The following is a 19,289-nucleotide window of genomic DNA, read 5'->3' on the forward strand; positions in this document are numbered from 1 at the left end:
ATATTATACATATTTAAATAATTTATTTATTTGTCAATTTTTCTTTTCACTTTTTTATCAAATTTTTTTATCAAACTATTCAAAAATTTGTCACTTTATTTGATTATCTTTTTTTTCTTTTCCGTAATCAACCCCTTTTAATTATATTCTTTAGTATTTTGCTGAAGTCGTGTAAAATGTGCATTGGTTTCACCGCTAAGAGGTCAAATCGACGCCAATCTCAATAGCCAGAAAGACCAATTTTTAGCTTGTATTTTGAAATCAGTTTTAACATTCGTAATTCATATACGTCACTAACATGATTGTGTCATTATTGTTTTCCTGTAATAACTATTTAAGGTTATAATTACTCATAATTAAATTATCATAATAATTATCTACGAACACTTAGTAAAAAAGCTGCACTTTTTTATTAACATTTTGTTCTAAAAAAAAGTTAAAAATCATGAGAACTTTGTTTGGAATTTATTAAAAAATTTGAGTATTCTTTGTTTTACTAAAGGTTTTTTAAAAAAATGAAAGCGAGTTTTTTAATTTTGTTGTGTATTTTGTTTATACTAATTATGATAATCCCTTATTTTTTCAAATTTAACTTGAGTTTGGTAACAAATCTGAGTTACTCAACGCAATATAAAAAATCATCTAAAAATGAGAGCGTTTATCAACCCAAATTTAAATCGCTAATAGAAATACACGAGCATATCCGACAACAAATTTATAGCTTGCAAGAAGAAGGTGATTGTGAGAAGAAAAATATTTTATTTTGTAGAAATGTTGAAAACTATTCTGGATTTGGTTCTAACGTGCACCGATACGGAGTATGCATGCAAGTAGCGTATGGATTGGGACGAACCTTCTTCATCCATCAAAACGAGTACAGCCACTTTGATGGCATATTTCAATGGGTTAAGCCCGAGTCATCAAAATGCGGTTATTTGAAACAAAAAGTCCTTGCTGGCAAACTAAACACTTGTAATGCTCAAGACTCATCTTGTTATTTAAACAATGGCTATGATTTAAACAATACTCATCAAGTAATTGAATTTAACACTTTAATTAAAAGAATACCATATCCAAGGCACATACCTGGGACTATACCTGAAGAATTGAGGAAAAACTTAGTTTATCTAAAAATTGAACATCCATGGCTTTGGTTTACATCACAATTTCTTTCTTACCTTTTATTAAGGCCAAGTCTAAAGTTCAACGAAAAAATATCTGCTTTAAAGGAACAGATTAACTTTACCTTACCAATTGTCGGTTTTCACATTCGACACGGTGATAAGCTAACTAGTGGCGAAGCTCAGTATATTAATGAAAATGAATTTGTAAAGATAGCAAGAGCGTATTGTAATGAATACAACATCAGTAAAAAACAAATTTATATTGCAACGGACGATTTAAGAGCAATAAACATTACTAAAAAATATGCTTCAGACTTTCAAACAACAAGTTTACCGCACAGTTACTTATCAAATGGTTTAGGGTCCTATTTTCAAAGTAATTTTCCGAAAGAAATAATCGAAAGTGCATTGGTTGACTTATATTTACTTATTAGCACCAGTTACCTTGTATGCGACTTTTCCTCGAATATATGCAGATTAGCTTACGAGCTAAAACAAGGGATGCTGCCATTTAAGCAAGATAACATATTTAAACAAGTGAATAAAGAAATACAGTTTTTTTACAGTTGGTGGGGTTTTGGATTTCCATCTTCAATGTGGATTAGTAAAAAGACGAATACAGATTCTGAATATAAAAGTGAAGATGGCAAGGTTTATAAAATTTTAAAATACGGAAAAGATTTGTTTGCAAAAATTGAAACAACTTCAAATACAAATGTATCTGATTTATTGTATTTACAACGAATAACTCAATTGGGGAGAGAAGAAAATGGGTATTTATATGAAAAAGATCTCTTGGAGTGGCCAGGAATACCAGTATATCATTTTTTTCCCACCGAGAATACTAATTTTATTAATTAAAAAGTTGTTAAAGGTTTCAATTTTTACGCATTATTAAGTATTTGGTTCTATAGTTAACTTTACACAGTACAAAAAAGTTGCGTGTGTCGGTCTTTTTGTTCTACAAAATATAAAAGCAATATATAGTTTTACATTTTTGTAATACTATTATAAAATAGTTATTAATAACTTAAAATTGAGTTTAGTTTTTTTATATATTATTTATTTGAATCGGTTTTTTTCCAAGGCTTTTAAATTTTGTTATTTTTTTCAGTTTACATTTGTTGTCATAGTTAACAAATTACTTTCACAAACTCAAACAAATAAACTACATCAGTACATAATCAAAAAAATGAGACGAAATCAACAAAAAAAGATTTAAAGAAAATATAAAATTACAATTTAAAAAACCTGACTACATCATCCATTAAGATAATAAAATTTTTCAGTTTATATTTGAAAATGGAAAAAGTAAAATGCGCATCGAAATTTGACAAAAAAAATATTTTCCAAAGGTAGGATGCACGATTTGCAATACAAAACTGACTAAACTTGGTTCGACAAAGGGTTCATTTATAAAAATTATTAGTGTATATTTATTTATTACAAAAATAAATATACACTAATTTTAAACAAAAGAGATCTTAGAAAATGATTAAAAATATGTCATTTTTCCACATATACATTAATCGAAAAAAATTAAAAACATTAAGCTCATATATATCGAGAACTTTCATTTCAATAAAAAATCGTTCGGTATAAGTCTATAGATATAATATACGCAAAATATGTTAAACGGATCGCATTTTACTGACGGCAATAAAGGCATTTCAACTTTTTTCAGTGCTTCTCCGTGCAACATTAGCATAATTTAAACAACTGTGAATTAATGAGTAATAAAGTTGAGTTAGACTTTTTTTACATAAATATGTTCTGGTTTTATATAAAATTTGAATATTTTTAAAAATTTTTGTGCCTATAAGTCAATTCGTTTTTTCCATGTGATGTTTTGATCAAGAAAAACACCAAAGAGCTTAGTTACATTATGTCTTTTTATTTCAATATTATCAATAAAAATTTTAAGCGAACTTTGGGGTATATAAGCTTTTTTTGAAACTGGGCGGAAAAAAACCCAATTTTTTTAAATGTTAAGAGTTAGTTTGTTGCATTTAAACCATTTGGATATACTTTTATGTTCATCATTCATAGTATAAAAGAGTTTGTAAATGTTATTATCGGAAAAGAACAAGATAGTGTAATCAGCAAACAGGATACTCATTAATTTCGGGCTTTGTTTAGGTCGCTTATATAAATCAAAAACAAAAGTGGTCCCAAATCGAACCTTGTGGAACGTTACATGAAATATTTAGAAACTTATTTGGATGTTCATTATTGCTGAAAACAAATTGTTTACAATTGGATAGATAGCTTTTGAACCATTTTATAACTTTGCAATTTATTCTATAATATTTTAGCTTGTGTAGTAAAATTTCATAATCTTTTCAAATGCTTTTGAAAGGTCGATGAAAGCACCTAATGTATATTTAGACTTTTTAAAAGAATTAGAGATTTCACGTACAAGTTGGATAATTGAATGTTCTGTGGAATTATTTCTTTTAAAGCCGAATTGATAGTTGCATAAAAAATTATTAGAATGAATTGTATAATCTATTATACATAATACGTTCTAGTATTTTTGAAAATGTGGAGGGGAGGAAGATAGGGCGATAATTACTAATATTTGTTTGGTCACCTTCGTTTAAAATTGGGGTAATTTTAGCAATTTTAAGATGTTCAAAAAAAACACCTTTGCGTATAGATGCTACATAGACTTTAAATTGGATATCTTTTATGTATTCATAACATTTTCCGGTATAAAAACAACCAATCTATAAAATATTTAAATCTTCAATTATTACAGGATCTGTGCCGAATGAATTAAAAATAGCTAAGTTAATACTAATATTAAAAACCGGAGATTCATTTACACTAAATAACTACAGATCTCAGTTCTTCCTGTATTTTCAAAACTTTTGGAGAGAGTAATATACAACAAACTGTGTAAATATCTAACAAATAACAAAATCCTAAATAAAAAGCAGTTTGACTTCCAAATGCAACATTCAACCGAACATGCAATTCTTGATCTTTTAAATAATGTAAATGACTACTTTGAAAACAAAAATACGTCCTTGGAGTCTTTGTTGATTTATCTAAGACGTTTGACACAGTAGATCACGCTATCATAATTAGGAAAATGGAAAAATATGCGATAAAAGGTGTTGCACTGGTTCAAAAATTTTTTACTAGACAGAAAACAATGCGATATTGCTCATGAAAAAATTTTCAAAATTACTCAGAATAAAAGCGGCGTCACCCAAGGTTACATTCTTGCAACTCTTTTGTTTTTAATATACATAAACGATCTTCCTAAAGTCTCAAGTAAATTGGATGTCATAATGTTCCCAGACGACACCAATTCATTTTACGCATCCTCATCAATTACAGAACTTTATGATACTACAAATACTGAACTTGAAAAAATAAATAGTTGGTTAAAATCTAACAAATTATCGCTTAACATAGAGAAAACCAAACACTTTCTTTTTCATTCTAACCTTAAAAAAATACCACCCGATTTACCTTCGCTAAATATAGTTACTAAAAAAATTGAGAGAACCCAAGCAACTAATTTTTTAGGAATACTTATTGATGAGAACATCTCATGGAAATCACATATAGATATATAGTAAATACCAAAATATCAATAAACATTGGTATCCTCTTCAAAGCTAGTTCAATACTGTCTCCTGATAATTTAAAGTTTCTATACTTCTCGTTCATAAAAAGCTACTACATATACGCTAATGTTGCATGGGCGAGTACTCATTAATCCGAACTAACCACACTAAATCGAAAACAAAAAAAACTGCAAGAATAGTTTTTAATAAGGATAGACTCTCGCACGCTGAGCCACTTTTAAAAAATTTGAAAGCATTAAATGTGTATCAAATCAATAAATTCCAAAATTTGTTATTTATGCTCAAATATAAACTTGGACTTGTTCCTTCTCACTTCAAAGAATTTCTTCCAAAATAGCAAAAATAGATACCATACCAGAGAAACGGGAAACTTCAACGTACCTTTTAAAAAAAACTAATCTTTCGAGCTTTTTCATTTCATACCGTGGTCCTTGTCTATATAATAAATTAATATCCAAAAATACTCAACTAGAAAAATCGAATAAGTTAAAAACTCTGAAAACGTTACTAAAAGATCTCATTTTAAACATTAACAACTTTATGAATTTTTATTTACCCCAAAACATTTAAAATTTTGTCTAAAACTAACTTTGTTCCGAAACCAATGTAAACTCTAATAACTCTAAAAACTCTAAATAATTTAAAAACAACAGCAATACCAGGTAACAAAAATACAAAAACAAATATTAGGCTTATTCATCAACACTTCAACGACTATATATTACCTACTTAGCAAATCGTGTTCCTACTTATATTTATGTGTATTGAAATAAAATTAAAAATATTAAAAAAACTTCTTTTTGTCTGCATTCTTTTTTTTTTGCATTTGAGATTTTTTTTTTATTCTGCCGAGAACTGATAACATTTTTCTTTTTCAATATAAACTTATTTTAAATTGAAGTATCAAAAAATATTAGCAACGCAGAGCAGTTTCTTGATGACAAGACCGTCGGTCATCTGCAAGTTTTCCACGTTCTTTGAAGTAATTTCAAATACTTAACAGTTTTATTTTATATATTTTTTGTATAACGTAACTTTGTGATTTTTTCTTTTTTTAATTTTATTTACTCTGTAAAGATTCTATTATATATTTTGTAAAGATTAAAGAACAAAAAAATTAAAAAAAAAAAAAATTTATGACTATGTTACAGTTTATATCATATGCTTCGGTCAATTTATTTTTTTAAGAGATTTGAAAGCTTTTTTAAACTCTGGAAAAGATAGTTCAGAAAATAAATCGTTGGAACCAATGTAATTATCCACCTGTACTAAAAAATCTCTAAAATAGCATTTGTATATGGAATTTTGTTTGCTCGTTTGGGACCGATATCAACAAAGAATTTATTAAACTCATGAGCTATAGCTCTTGATTCGCATACATGTTTTTTATAAACTATAATCGTTTGGGGGAGGGAACCTGAGCATCTTTTTTGTCAACCACTAATTTCATTCATTGTTTGCCAAGTACGTTTTGAGTTATTTTTAAATTTATCTATTAGGTCTTGAGTAGTAATTTTTTATTTTTTATTTTTAAGAAGTTTTTCAAATAGGTATTTATATTCTTTATATATTTTTTCATTTGCAAATGATTTTGTTTTAAGATATTATGTATAAAGCTTCTGTTTTATCTTTGATGCTTTTTAAAACCCCCTGGTCATCCAAGGGTTGTTTATATTTTTTGGATTTATTGTTTTTAGATAGATAGTAAAGTTAGCGTCATAAACAAAATAAAATGTTTCAAAAAAATTATCGTTAATTTTGTCTTCATTATCATTAAAGGTAATATGCTTTTAGTGTAGGAGTGATAATTTATTTTTAATTTGATTTGCTTTGGCTTTGTGAAACGAGTGCATTTTCATTTTATTTAATTTGGTTATATTTTCAGAGTTTGATTTAAGCAACAAAAGTATTGGAAAATGATTAGATATATCCAATTTTAGGAGACTTGTTAGGATATCATTTTCGGGAATATCTTTTGTAATGGTATTATCAATCAAAGAAGCTGTGTTTTTTAAGTAGTAGTAAAGTAGGGGTTTGACGCCACTTGACGATTTCATCTCCGTAAAAAATATGCAATATCGGATTTTGACGCCACTCTCTCTGGGGGAGCTTTTTTACCCTTTTTCTCGGAGAGCATTTTGCCACCCAATTTGTAATTCCCTTAGAAAACTTTTTCCCTCCATGGTTTAGTACTATCAAGCGTCCGTTCCATGGAGGGAAGTTTTTGTTGATTGTATTTGTTGATTTTTAATATGCAACATTACGGACATTACGGAAACGTCCTTGTTCAAAATGAGCAACAGCACCCATCACCAGACCCAGTACTACTTATAAAAATATATTTTGCTTTTCGCAAAATATTTATTTGGATACCATCCCCTGTGTTTTATAACTTTTAACCTTTTACTGATAAATGCTGATCACTTGCAGATCTAAAATCAATAGTTAAAAATTGTTGGATATCTGCATAAAATCCGTTTGGTTTCACAACTTGAAAACCTTCTTCACTATTTAGCATATCGGTCTCATTACTTGAGTTACGGGAAGAACCTGCAAGACATTTCTTCGAAAAAGTGGTATGGTAACATTCCATTAGAATAAAGACGGTTAGGTTGACCATTTATTAGGATATCTACTTTTGCGATATTCATTACAGTGTTCAACTTTTCAGGCTGTCTTGGAAAATTTGTTGACTGAGGACAGCATTTGATAACATAATTGAGACTTTCACATGAAATGTTTACATCAAAAAGCCACGAAGTTTGAGCCACGCGTCAAGTTAAACACGGTGGTGACGTATTATTGGCTCAAAAGTGAGCCCGAAGCGGCTTACGCTAACATATGATACTTCATTAGCTAGCTGCGGGTTATAGACAGTTGTATATTGCAAAGAGATGTTGTTGAGTAAATAATTTGTAGCTGCTGAAGTTTCTGTAAAAATAAATTTTTTTTTTAATTTTTGTTTAGGTGCTCCAAGAAGTCCTTACGGTCTTATCACAGAGCACCGCGGAATAGCATTTAATTGGAAGTTTACGCCTCCTTCCTAACCGATGTTGCAAAACTTGCCCAGAGGTGGGGTTTGAACCACGAATCCTTTGTTTCTGAGGTAAGTGCGCTACCACTGCGCCACGGCCGCTCAAATAATAACTTGCGTACGGTCACTAAAAATAATTTTATATTCAAGTTGATCTCCAAAACTTGATGAGTGGAATGGTCTTTTCGCATTGAAAAATTCAAAGTCAGTGGAGTACAATATTTAGATCCAATCGGAGCTGGCCCACGTCCAAAAGTGAGCGAAATTGCAGCGTGAGCTGCAATTTCGCTCATTTTTGAACGTGGTAATGCTGCCCCAGTAATGCTGCTTGTCAAAGATCCTGATCTTAAGAGGGTTAAATTACCAGGGTAAGCTTGATCATCAATACCTTGCATCAACCTATGAGTTAAAGCTCGCTGAGTTAATGGTGGGAAGAGATTTCGATCGTTCCAGTAATCTCTATAGCCTATTAATGATTGAATTTCTTGATTTTGCATTCTTACTGTTAATTTTTGAGTTATAGCACGCCATAAACTTGTAACAAATCTTACAGTTAAGTCAGTACCTCGTGTTAAAATAACGTCGTTAAAATATCATCTAATAAGGTACAACAACCATGTTAGATGATAAAGTAGAAAAACGAACTAGCAATGTGGTACATGATGGAGATGCAATAGTTAATGGGTTTAGATTAACTGTTATAATTTGCCTATTTCCTCTAGAACCATGCCTAGTTATTAAATCCCGGTTAGGATTTAATAAGATTCCATAGCTGCTATTTAAAGTTGAAGCCATTTTATTTAGTATAGTATATTTAGAGGAGGAGTTACTATCTAATATATAGTTCTTCGAAAGATGGCTAAAACTATTTCATTAATTGAAAGAGTTGATGTGGATAGGGGTGAATGAGGTGACGTTGAATGGGCTGGAGTAATTTAGATATTATATCTATGGACCCTGATGGGTTTATTAATGAAGTAAATATTTTTGATAGAGCAGAAATTGAAAGACAGAACCAATTGCAAATTTAAATTTAAAAAGTTTCAAAACACAAAAATCGAAGTTTAAAAAAGTATTCCAGAAATGAAAAGTTTACCTGTGGTTGTAAATAAGGAGTTAGAACAAATTGTTTTGATATAAGCAATGATATTAAATTTAGAAAAAATGAGGGTAGTGATTTTTATTCTGACTATGAAAAAACGGTTATAACAAACGGTTATAACAGCAAAAGCAATGAATGCTTTTGAAGCATTGAAAGATTTATTTAATAATAATTTTAGAGATGTGGGTACCGATAAGTAACACCAAATGATTTAACTGATGTTGCTGAAAATTTACAGACTAATAGTAAAGAGACAGGCATTAAAGTTGAAAAACAAACAAAAGAAATATTAAATCTTAAGGAAAAGTTGGCTGATGCTGAAGTAAAAAATAATTTTGCGTTAGATTTCGTAAAAAATCTTGAAAAAACCTTGATGAATAGCATACGAGGTTAACTGAGTTTACTTTTTTAAACTTCTACGAGGTTAACTGAGCTTAATAAGTTTTTTATTGATTATACGAAGGAAAGGTTAATTTTGGGAAAAAATATTTAAGACACACCAAGAGCTTTTGAAAGAAGAAAAAAATGCTGGTGCTATGAGTACTGAAGCGGCAAGAGATTTAGAAATAAGGATAAACAAATCACAAAACGAAGGATAAACAAATCACAAAACGAAGAATAAACAAATCACAAAACGAAGGATAAACAAATCACAAAACTTAAAGCAAATGAAAGATTTGAAGACGCAAAAAAGAAATATCAAGATTTGAAAGCGAAAAATAAATCTAGAGTATCAGAATTAAAGCACAAAAGCAACTACTAAAGAATGCAAGAGCAAAATTATTTAAAACTCAAAAAGACTATCAATATATACCAAATAGTTCTAAAAGTGTGTTTCAGAGTATTCGTAGCGTATTTTTTTAAATAAAAAAAATGCTTTTATGGATAAAGTTTGATATATACTTAGAACAGAACCATAAACTGTTGCTATTTTGCTTTCATTAATATTTCAATAAGAGGAATAACAGACTGTATTATAGAATTTTTTACTAAAAAACCAAAAAGAAAACCATGTTCAGATAAAGGTGACAAAGGAAGTGAAAAAAGGTTAAAGCAGGTGAAAAGCCAGAAAAAGGAGGTGGGGTATAGATAGATTGGTGATAAAGCGTTAAAATCAATTCTCATATTGAAAGTCTTATATGGTGGTTATTTGATAAAAAGTGGCAACTGTTATGTGGCTTGCTGATAAAGCGTGGGCATTAATTATCGCATTTGCAGTCTTTATATATCTTTTAGTTTAACGTTATTCACAGCGCAATGTTAGACATAGAAGAAAATAAATAATATTATAATGGCTTATCCAGGAATTGCTAACGCTGGAGAAATTGCTAAAAAACTTGAGACATTAAGTAATAAAAATTCTGGAAATTCAGTATTTTTTGCTTTGTTGCTTTTATACCTAATTTAAGATGTTCTTAAATTAAGTATAAAAGCAGCTTTTCAAATTCATTATCAACATCCAGGCTTAACAAATGAACCTTCATCAGGCAGCGATGAGTCTTTTATTTATAAGCAAGAAATACCACTATCAAACGTAATATTAAATATTGACGTTAAGTATGCAAAGATTCACCAAACCCAAAACTGAAAAACGGAATTTCAGCATGTCCTTTATCAATTTCTAATTTGGAAAACCTTATAGTTTTTATAAATAAAAACTTTACATTTAAACCAAACAATACAAATGTTTTTCAAACATATTATTGGGTTCGAATTGCAGACTCTGTTTTTAGAGGTTATAAACCCAATAATTTGGTTGATGGAGATGGACCTAACACATGCATTAACAGACTTAGTTTTGCCACCAGTATGGTTTCTGCTGAGGGGTAAGCATGTTTTGCTTTACTCTACTGACAGCTTTATGAGAGCTCTTTGTTGATTTCACATCTATTAAACTTTTAGACAAATATTATGGCACCTTACGGTGCCCATTCGAAGCACGAGCGGTTTTAACCCGTTAAACGTTTCAGTTGAAAATACAGTATTTGAAGATATAAAAAAAGAATTTGTTATTCCTAAAGAAATGGTGTTGGAGAGTTGGAAATATCAATACGATGCGCGCCGAATTGTGCAAGATTTAAAAACATTTGATTTACAAGTAATTAACCTTGCTATTGGTCAAGTTCCTAAGGCACATATAAGTATATGTAACAAGTAACTATTACAAATCTTGCACGGAGTTGTGAAATCTTGCACTTTTTTTTACCACGCAACTCGCTAACATACCTATTAAGTTCTTCTTTGTTATCTACTAGCAATTCTAAAGAATCTAGAATCGCTTTTATATTGTAGACATGCCTTTCTAATTATAAATTTATAATAAAGCTTTCTAATATTTACTATAGCCCAAAAGGGTATCGGCGTGGTCTTGCTACTATTAAAAAACTTGCAACTGCTGGAAAAGTTTCTGAAAAAAAAGCATGTGAATGGCTTAAAAACCAGGCGATATGGCAAATTAATTTGCCTGCCCCTACCTGTATACTAAGAGCAATGGTTAACAAAACTCATCCTAATAAAGTCCAATTATACTTTCCAAGCTGATCTGCTTTATCTACCTCATGACCAAGTTGGTCGATATACCTATAAATTTGCATTAATGGTTGTTGATGTAGCTAGCCGCTATAAAGAAGCTGAACCTATTACTAACAAAACGGTTGCTAATGTCTCAGAAGCTCTTGCAAAAATATATAAGCGTGGCCCTCTCACCTGGCCCAATCTTATCCAAGTTGATGCTGAAAGTGAATTTAAAAGGGCTATTACAAAACTTCTTGAAGAAAATCTAAACTAGGCGAGCTGCAGCTGGAAATCATCGAGAACAGTTCATAGTTGAATGTTATAATCGCACACTCGCTTAAAAACTTTTTGGTCACCAGTATGCTCAAGAGTTGCTAATGACTGAAAAATCAGTTGCATGGGTAAAAGGTTTACCTGATTTTGTAAAACCAGATAATAGCCGAACTACACGCTTACTAAGGAAAAAGTCAATAGATGCAATAAAAATGGAAAAAACAATTTTAGCCCATTCGATGCTTGCTGTAAGTAAAGAAATTTTAGTTCCTCCTTGTGTGAAAATTCGTTACTTGTATGCTCCAGGTAAGCTAGAAGGGGACCCAAAAAAGGGCAACTGATCCTATTTGATCTTTAAAGACTTATTCTATTGATTCAGTCGTGCGACAAATCGGTCAACCAGCTCTTTATCGTCTTGTTGGTGGACCGAATAGACAGTTCGTTAGTGAAGAGTTACAACTTGTTTAGTCTGGAACCCAGTTACCTCCTGATAAAATACTTAAATAAGTTTATGGCTATGCCCCAAAGTTGTAATCCATCTAGAGCGATCCAGGATTTAGTGTCAAGAGGAGATAACGACGTTTTAACTTGCTCGTATTAAACAAATTGGTGTCCCTTGCTGTTAATTCTAATGTGTATTTTAGTTCAATTTGCTCTTTAATGCATTGCTTGTACAATTCATGCTTGAAATCTTTTTTAACGATGCTTGAGATCTTTTTTTTATCATTTTTATCTCTCCTGCAAACTCCTTTTGCTATCTTCTCGTTATATCATCTAGCTCTGAGAACAGAGTTCTCGGAGCTGGAGTATACAGCAAGAAGTTCTTGAAGATGATCTTTTGGATATTCACTAAATTCGTAACTTTCAGAATTTTATAAAATATCTTTGTAAATATCTTCAGTTTCTTCTTGGAACAATAAACTGTTAGTATTAGTATAAAGTAGTTGTGCTTTTTGGTTATATTTTAATTTAATCTGGTTTTGCCAGAACTCATACATTAAGTATTTGCTGAGGTCTAAAACAGCTTGATCAATATTATTGACTTATTAAAAATTAACCTGGCTTTCGTGCTGTGAATGACAGCTAGGTCACCATCAGACATTTTATGTGATGGATAAGCTGGGTCAGCAGCAAGCCGTAGTCAATCTTCCTCGTTCCCGCGAACAAGGTCTTCACTTATACGCTTGCGATATTATAATTCGCTATTGTTCATCAGCTTGAAGAAGCCTTTTTCTAAAGCTGTAGTAGCCTTAGCTTTTAAATCTGTATTGAGCTGAATGTAAGGCGCCATCCAGCGTTCTTGCCTAAACTATACAGCTCTATGAACTTTAGTAAACCACATTCCAAGTGATTGGTATAGCTTAAGATTGCAATAATGAACAATGAATTTTTATTTTTTTTTGTAAATTAGGGCTAGTTCTCAATTTTACATTATGTTTTCTTGCCATTTTTTGCCGATACTCGGTTAACCCCTTTTCTTCAACCATCATCCTCTCCGGACCTAAGGGGTAGTCATTATGCGAATTGTTCAACTCCTCTGAATACTCAATATCAGCTTCAACAACATAAACCTCAACAGCCTCATCTGATTTTTTAAGGACTTTTTCAATCAAAGGTTTGCACCACTGGAAGCCTTGACCCAGAAGAGACTGTATCATTGCCCATCCGTATAAATTATTCGCATCCAAATACATTATATGCGAGTTTAGTTTACTATCATCATAGTCTGGACATCCTCGTATTGTTAGCCTTAGCAAAACGCTGTCATTGAAATTCCACCACGACTCCCTCTCTCCATAAAGTGGTGCATGTCAATATCAGTGAGTACCTCAAACTGAACTCTTGCCTTCTTCAACAAAGCATCCCAACTCATTCCTGGATCGCTAAGTAAAAAGCTGGGTCCAGACCATAGTAAGTCGTACTTGTAGTTCTAAATTTTAAGTTTGGAAAATGTGGAAGACCACAGGGAACTTATTTATACAAGGCCTAATGCGTAGCTTGAGATTGCATTCATTATGATCAACACCTCGATACTTCCCTATCGTTATTAAAAGCTCCATCACAAATGTAGCAGACTGTTGCTTCCGCAAATAAAGCTTTGTCAGTATTAGTCATAACCATTTTTTCCAGATTCCTAAACACTGCGTTCCTTCTGACTCAGTTTGAAGGCTAATTAGAAAATGCTCTAATGCATTCTCTTCGTGAAATAGTTAACAACGTTAACTGAAAGTGTTGGTTTTCGGCGCTGAAACTTTGCAATATCACTCACCTTAACTGGAAATTGAATTCCGTCAAAGTTAAGCTCGAAAAAATGCTGGCTGTACTTTGTTGTACAGTCCGAGTGCTTTTTCCCAGGAAGATCTACAGGGTATAAAACACTAAGAATGTCCCACTCAAAGCAGCGGTTGTCTGTGTTTTTAGCATTTACAACGCAGCGCTTCGGAATGCAATGTGGAGTAAAGCTAAACTTGTTGCATCTAATCTCCATTTAAAAATAATATTGTTTAGAAAAAATAGATTAAATTATAATAGTAAATAGTAAATAATAAATAGTAAAAATTATTTCCACGATAAAAATGTTAATGAAATGAGCGTGACCAATAAATATTAATGAAATGAGTGTGACCAATGAATGTTAATGAAATGAGCGTGGCAGAAAAATTTCCGTTGGAACCCCGATGTTGAAAACAATTTCTTTTGTGTAATATTGGAAAATGTTATTGGAGGACTTGCAATTGGTTTTAGCGTCGCAAAACATATTTTTAAAACCTTCAGATTTCTTTGGAACTATCAAAAAAAGTCAGAGGAAATATACAACATATATTGTTAGCGACGAATTTTTTATAGACTCCTCTAAGCAAATTTAATTTTTTCTTCTTTTTATTTGAAGTTTATTTGAAAATTAGTTTACGGCAATACACATAGATAAAAGAAAATTTAAAAAAATCTTTCAAGTTATTTTTAAGTTTTAGTATTCATTTATCTGTAAGATCAGAATTATTATCGGAACTATCTTCAAATTTATCAAACTATCTTCAAAATTAGTAACCATGAGCGAGATCTCGTCTCGTTCTCGTTTCTCGTGAGAAATGGGACTTCTCGTGAAAAACGAGAAATAGAAAATTCTCGCGAGAAGTAGAACGAGACTTAAATATTAAATACCAAATTAAAAATTATTATAATTTACAAAATGCTTAATAATTTGTTTTTTTAATTAATATTTTGACTCCGTGATTTTAATTAGATTTTTAATTAGATTGTTTAATTAGATCTTTTTTAAAAATCTAATTAAAAAATTTTAATTAGATTTTAAATATTTTTAATTAGATTTTAAATACAAAAGCTTTTTGTATAAAATAGTGCACTTTCGACTTAATTTCATTAGTTTACCAGTGGAATTCAACTTGACACATATTGTTCATATTGAAAAGAAATATTCTTGCCTCATTTCAACGATCAAAAATGTCACCAAGAAAAAACAAAATCTGGAGATATTTTCAAAAAACAAGTGACGGTGCTGAATGCAAGGCGTGCAAAAAGTCTTTGAAAACAAAAGATGGAAACACAAGCAGACTTCATTGTCACCTCGAAAAAAAAACACAGCAAAGATTACGTTAAGTATTCTGAAAAAACTGACGACTCTCTTCTTGCTCCTAAGAAGAAACAAATCGAAAATGCTTGAAACAAAGTCCAAATATGACAAAGACAATTCCATTCAAAAACAGTTTGACTCTGCAATGCTGGATTACTTTTGCATTGATCTGGCATCCTTTTCAGCAGTCGAAGGAAGAGGTTTCAAGAAATTGTTTGACATTGCAAACCCTAAACTGAGCCTTCATCACAGAACAACATATTCTAGAAAGCTTTCAATTCGGTCAAGAGAAGTTCAAGCTGGAATGAAGAGCATAATAACGGAGATTACGCCAAATCTAAAAAGTGCAGCATTTACTTCTGACCTTTGGACTTCTAGAGTTCAGGACAGCTACATTTCTTGGACTTTTCGTGCTATTGACGAAAATTAAAGACAATACTGGACACTCCATGTCCAACAGTTCCTAGGCAGACACACAGGTATCTTAATTGACGGAAAGCTGGATTCTTTCTTAGAAGAATTAAATTTGCCTGCTGATTTGCCAATGTACTGCGTGAACGACCAGGCAAGGCAAGAAACATGAAACTTGCAGTCAAATTGTTGAAGCGCCTTGACCAATACTTGTGCAACAATCATATTTTGCAATGTGCAGTTCGAGACTCATTAGGAATGACTGCTGGAATAGATGATGCGTTGCAAACATGCAAAGATTTGGCTTCTTTAACTCACCAGTCAACAGTTGCAGCTGAGTTGCTTGAATCAGAATCAGACGCTCAAGGAATCAATTTTAGACAGTTACGCCAATCTGTTGACACAAAATGGAATAGTAAACTGGATTGGATGGCTTCTGTCCTACATCTAAGATTTTTCTTCAAAGACCATCAGTGCATCACACTGGAAATCAATCGAGGGAGCAGTAGAAATTTTGGCACCACTTAATGAAGCTACAGAAACGTGGTCGGCTGAGTCTATTCCAACAATTAACACTGTCGCCGATTCTCTTTATTTAATCCATGACAAAACTGATCAATTTATTGAGACGGATGGAAAAAATGGCTGCGGTGTCTTGTATGCAAAAGACTTGAAAAGCTGCATTGAGAAAAGATTTCCTCTTTGTCACACTGGAAACTTATTGAGTGCTGCAGCAAATTACTTAAATCCTGCTTTAAAGGGACTTCACTTGAAGCTCTTCAAAAAATTTCAAACAACAAAAAAATGGTTAGCCTCACAGGTAAAGGATAATGTTGAGTGCCAACCTGTTGCCAGAGTTAAACGTCAGACTTGAAACACAAGAGCCAACATCTGAACTGAATCCTATTTTGAGCGAAATGTGCTAGTATGAATATCTCCCTGATGCCAAAAAAGACTTTCCGATTCTTGATTGGTGGAAATTGCATTTAAACACATTGCCAGAACTCTCTTCATTAGCGAGACAAATTTTAGCTATTCCAGCAAGTTCAACTAAATCAGAGAGAGTTTTTAGCTCAAGTGGAAATGTCGTCCGATCATCCAGACACAACTTACACCCAGAAAAAGTAGAACAAATCATCTTAATCAGAGAAAACATTGTCTTGTTGGAAAAGTTTGGCAAAAAAATTCTGAAGTTAGTACTTCTCACGAGAAGTACTAACTTCTCGTCTCGGTCTCATCTCGGTTTGAAAAAACCTAGTCTCGCTCATGGTTAAAAATTAGGCAATATTTAGTTTTTTGAAAAAAATAGAAGTTAAAATGAAAAATATTAAACGACTTATAACAACAAAACTTGAAGAACAAAAAAACTAAGAAGCAACATTTACAAATATTATAGGCTTAAATCTAAAAATTATCACGTTAGACTTGACAAACTCGAAAATGAAATTAACATCAATAAATCAAAAACTTTAACTTTAGAAAAAAGCTTAAGCGATATCAAAGAAACTATTAATTCTCAAGAGAAAAACTTCACAACTTTAACATCCAGTAAAAAGAAGTTTTGTGTTGCAGAAAACTTTTCCACTAACTATCAAAACAATTTAACCCACATCAAGATCCAGCGAAATGACGTTTTGTGTTGATGATGACTTTTGCACTTAAAATATGTTATGCTAGCATATGTTTTAATTTGTCCGAAGGAAAACTAAGCATGCTCAAGTGATTATTTTTCCCTTCCCTATCCTGTTCCCGTAGAAAAACGGATGAGTAGAAGCTCACCCTTTAAAGTCAAATGAGTTTTGAAATATGAAATGCATTGATATTTTTTAAAAACGTTTTTTTGAAAAATTATTGAGAATTAATAAAAAGATATTGTTTTATATCAGAATATTATTTTTAAACTAAAAAGTATTATAATAAAGTTTTCTGATGTTTTGGGTAACAATTTAAGATTTTTATTTATACCGTGCAATACCAATATATACCGATATATTAAAAAGTTTTGAATATTCCGGTATTATTGAAACTTTACTAACTACCGTTTAATTATCAAGTTTAAACATGGGTTTTCTATTTACCTAACAATTCTTTGCGTTTAATGCGTGTAATCAAGGAGGTATAATAGCTTAGCTATGTTTATGATAACTCCTTGATTTAACTTAATGTTTGTCTAGTGTACTCTCATTTGTATAAAGTACAAATTTATTCTGAATAACATAAAAGGTTTTGTACCAGTTCAAAACCATTTTCTCTGTAAACATTGTAATTGCTTTTTTGAATGAAAGCTTTATTGAAAAAATTGGTCTATGAAGGCTAATTCTTTCAATAGCAGGTATATTTATAGGTGCTTCAATATGTAATAGATTGGCTTACTGTATACATACCAGTACACTTAAAAACAAACCAACAAACAACAGAGTTTAATGTAGCTGCTTGTCCGTAAACTTCAATAAACAGTAAAAGTATTTTATTATTAAGAATTCCTTTGAAAACATACAATTAGTTATACAAAATGATCATAGAAAATTCCTAATAAATATTTTAACTTGTTTTGGAAATTGTTAAGTTTCAGACAACGGCCTAGTTTACCTTTATTATAAGTCACTACTGGATATTAGATATAATTTAAAAAATAGCCGTTTTAACAATGTAATTCAATTAAGTTTGAAAATACAAGATTTAGATACTATTAACGCATTTAGCTGTCATTATGTTTTTACAATTTAATTGGTTTTGGATGCTTTTTAATTAAAAGCAAATAGTAATGGTGATAAAAGAGGTTGGTAGTAATGATAAAGTGCTAAGAATATAGTAATTACAAATTAGATTGAATGATTGACATTCCTCGGTATAAAAATTTGACCTCTTATTATTTGGTTTACAAAAAATGAAAACTTATAACTAAATAGCTTTATTAAACAAAATTTTCTTTTAAGAAGGCTCTGGACTCCCCCTCTACAACACCGAGTCTTAATACGCAGTTTACCCTACATCAAATTGGATTTGATGTAGGGTAAACTGACCTATTTCTGGCCACGTCCTAATTTCCCGGCCGATTTTCAAAAGCACTAAAATCTTTAATGAAGAGTGGGATTGTTCTGTTATAAAATTAAAAAATAATATTTTAGGTCAGTAAATTTTAAAATATTCAGTTTAAAATATACGAAGACTTCCCGATGCTTCAAAAATATATTTGAAATATTTAATAAACTTTTTGTCTCCTTAAACTCAAAGTTTGGTATTTTCAAAGTTTTTATGATTACATTCAAGTTATTAAACGCTTATAAATCGCTCGAATTGCAAGTAATATTGGAAAATAATATTGTTAAAACTGTGAAATGTCAATAATTCTTTTAATTTGTGAATTTCTTTATACAATAAGAATTAAGCTCAAATGGCAAGAAATAGGTCTTTTAGCTAGCATCTAAAAAATTGATTCCTAAACACGTACTAACTTTAATTTTTTTTTTAACTTTATAATATTGTATTCATCGTTTAATAACCGTTATAAATAATAAAATCAAAGTGGCCAGAAATTGATCAGCTTGCCTTAAATAGTGTTTAAAAGGTTAAATCTTTAATGAAGAGAAATGCTGTCGTGTTAAGCATCTTAAGACAAGATCTATACTATCTTGTC

General features: G+C 30.9%; 1 protein-coding gene across 1 annotated transcript; it reads left to right on the forward strand.

Annotated features, from left to right (window-relative positions):
* Positions 1 to 392: 392 nt before the first annotated feature.
* On the forward strand, positions 393 to 2,563 carry LOC124816241 (alpha-(1,6)-fucosyltransferase-like). Its single transcript, XM_065807280.1, has one exon. The coding sequence runs from the start codon at positions 516 to 518 to the stop codon at positions 1,983 to 1,985; it is 1,470 nt and encodes a 489-aa protein (XP_065663352.1). The 5' UTR covers positions 393 to 515; the 3' UTR covers positions 1,986 to 2,563.
* The last annotated feature ends 16,726 nt before the right edge of the window (positions 2,564 to 19,289 follow it).

This window comes from Hydra vulgaris, chromosome 10 (genome assembly GCF_038396675.1).
Source record: "Hydra vulgaris chromosome 10, alternate assembly HydraT2T_AEP".
Taxonomy (NCBI): Eukaryota; Metazoa; Cnidaria; class Hydrozoa; order Anthoathecata; family Hydridae; genus Hydra; species Hydra vulgaris.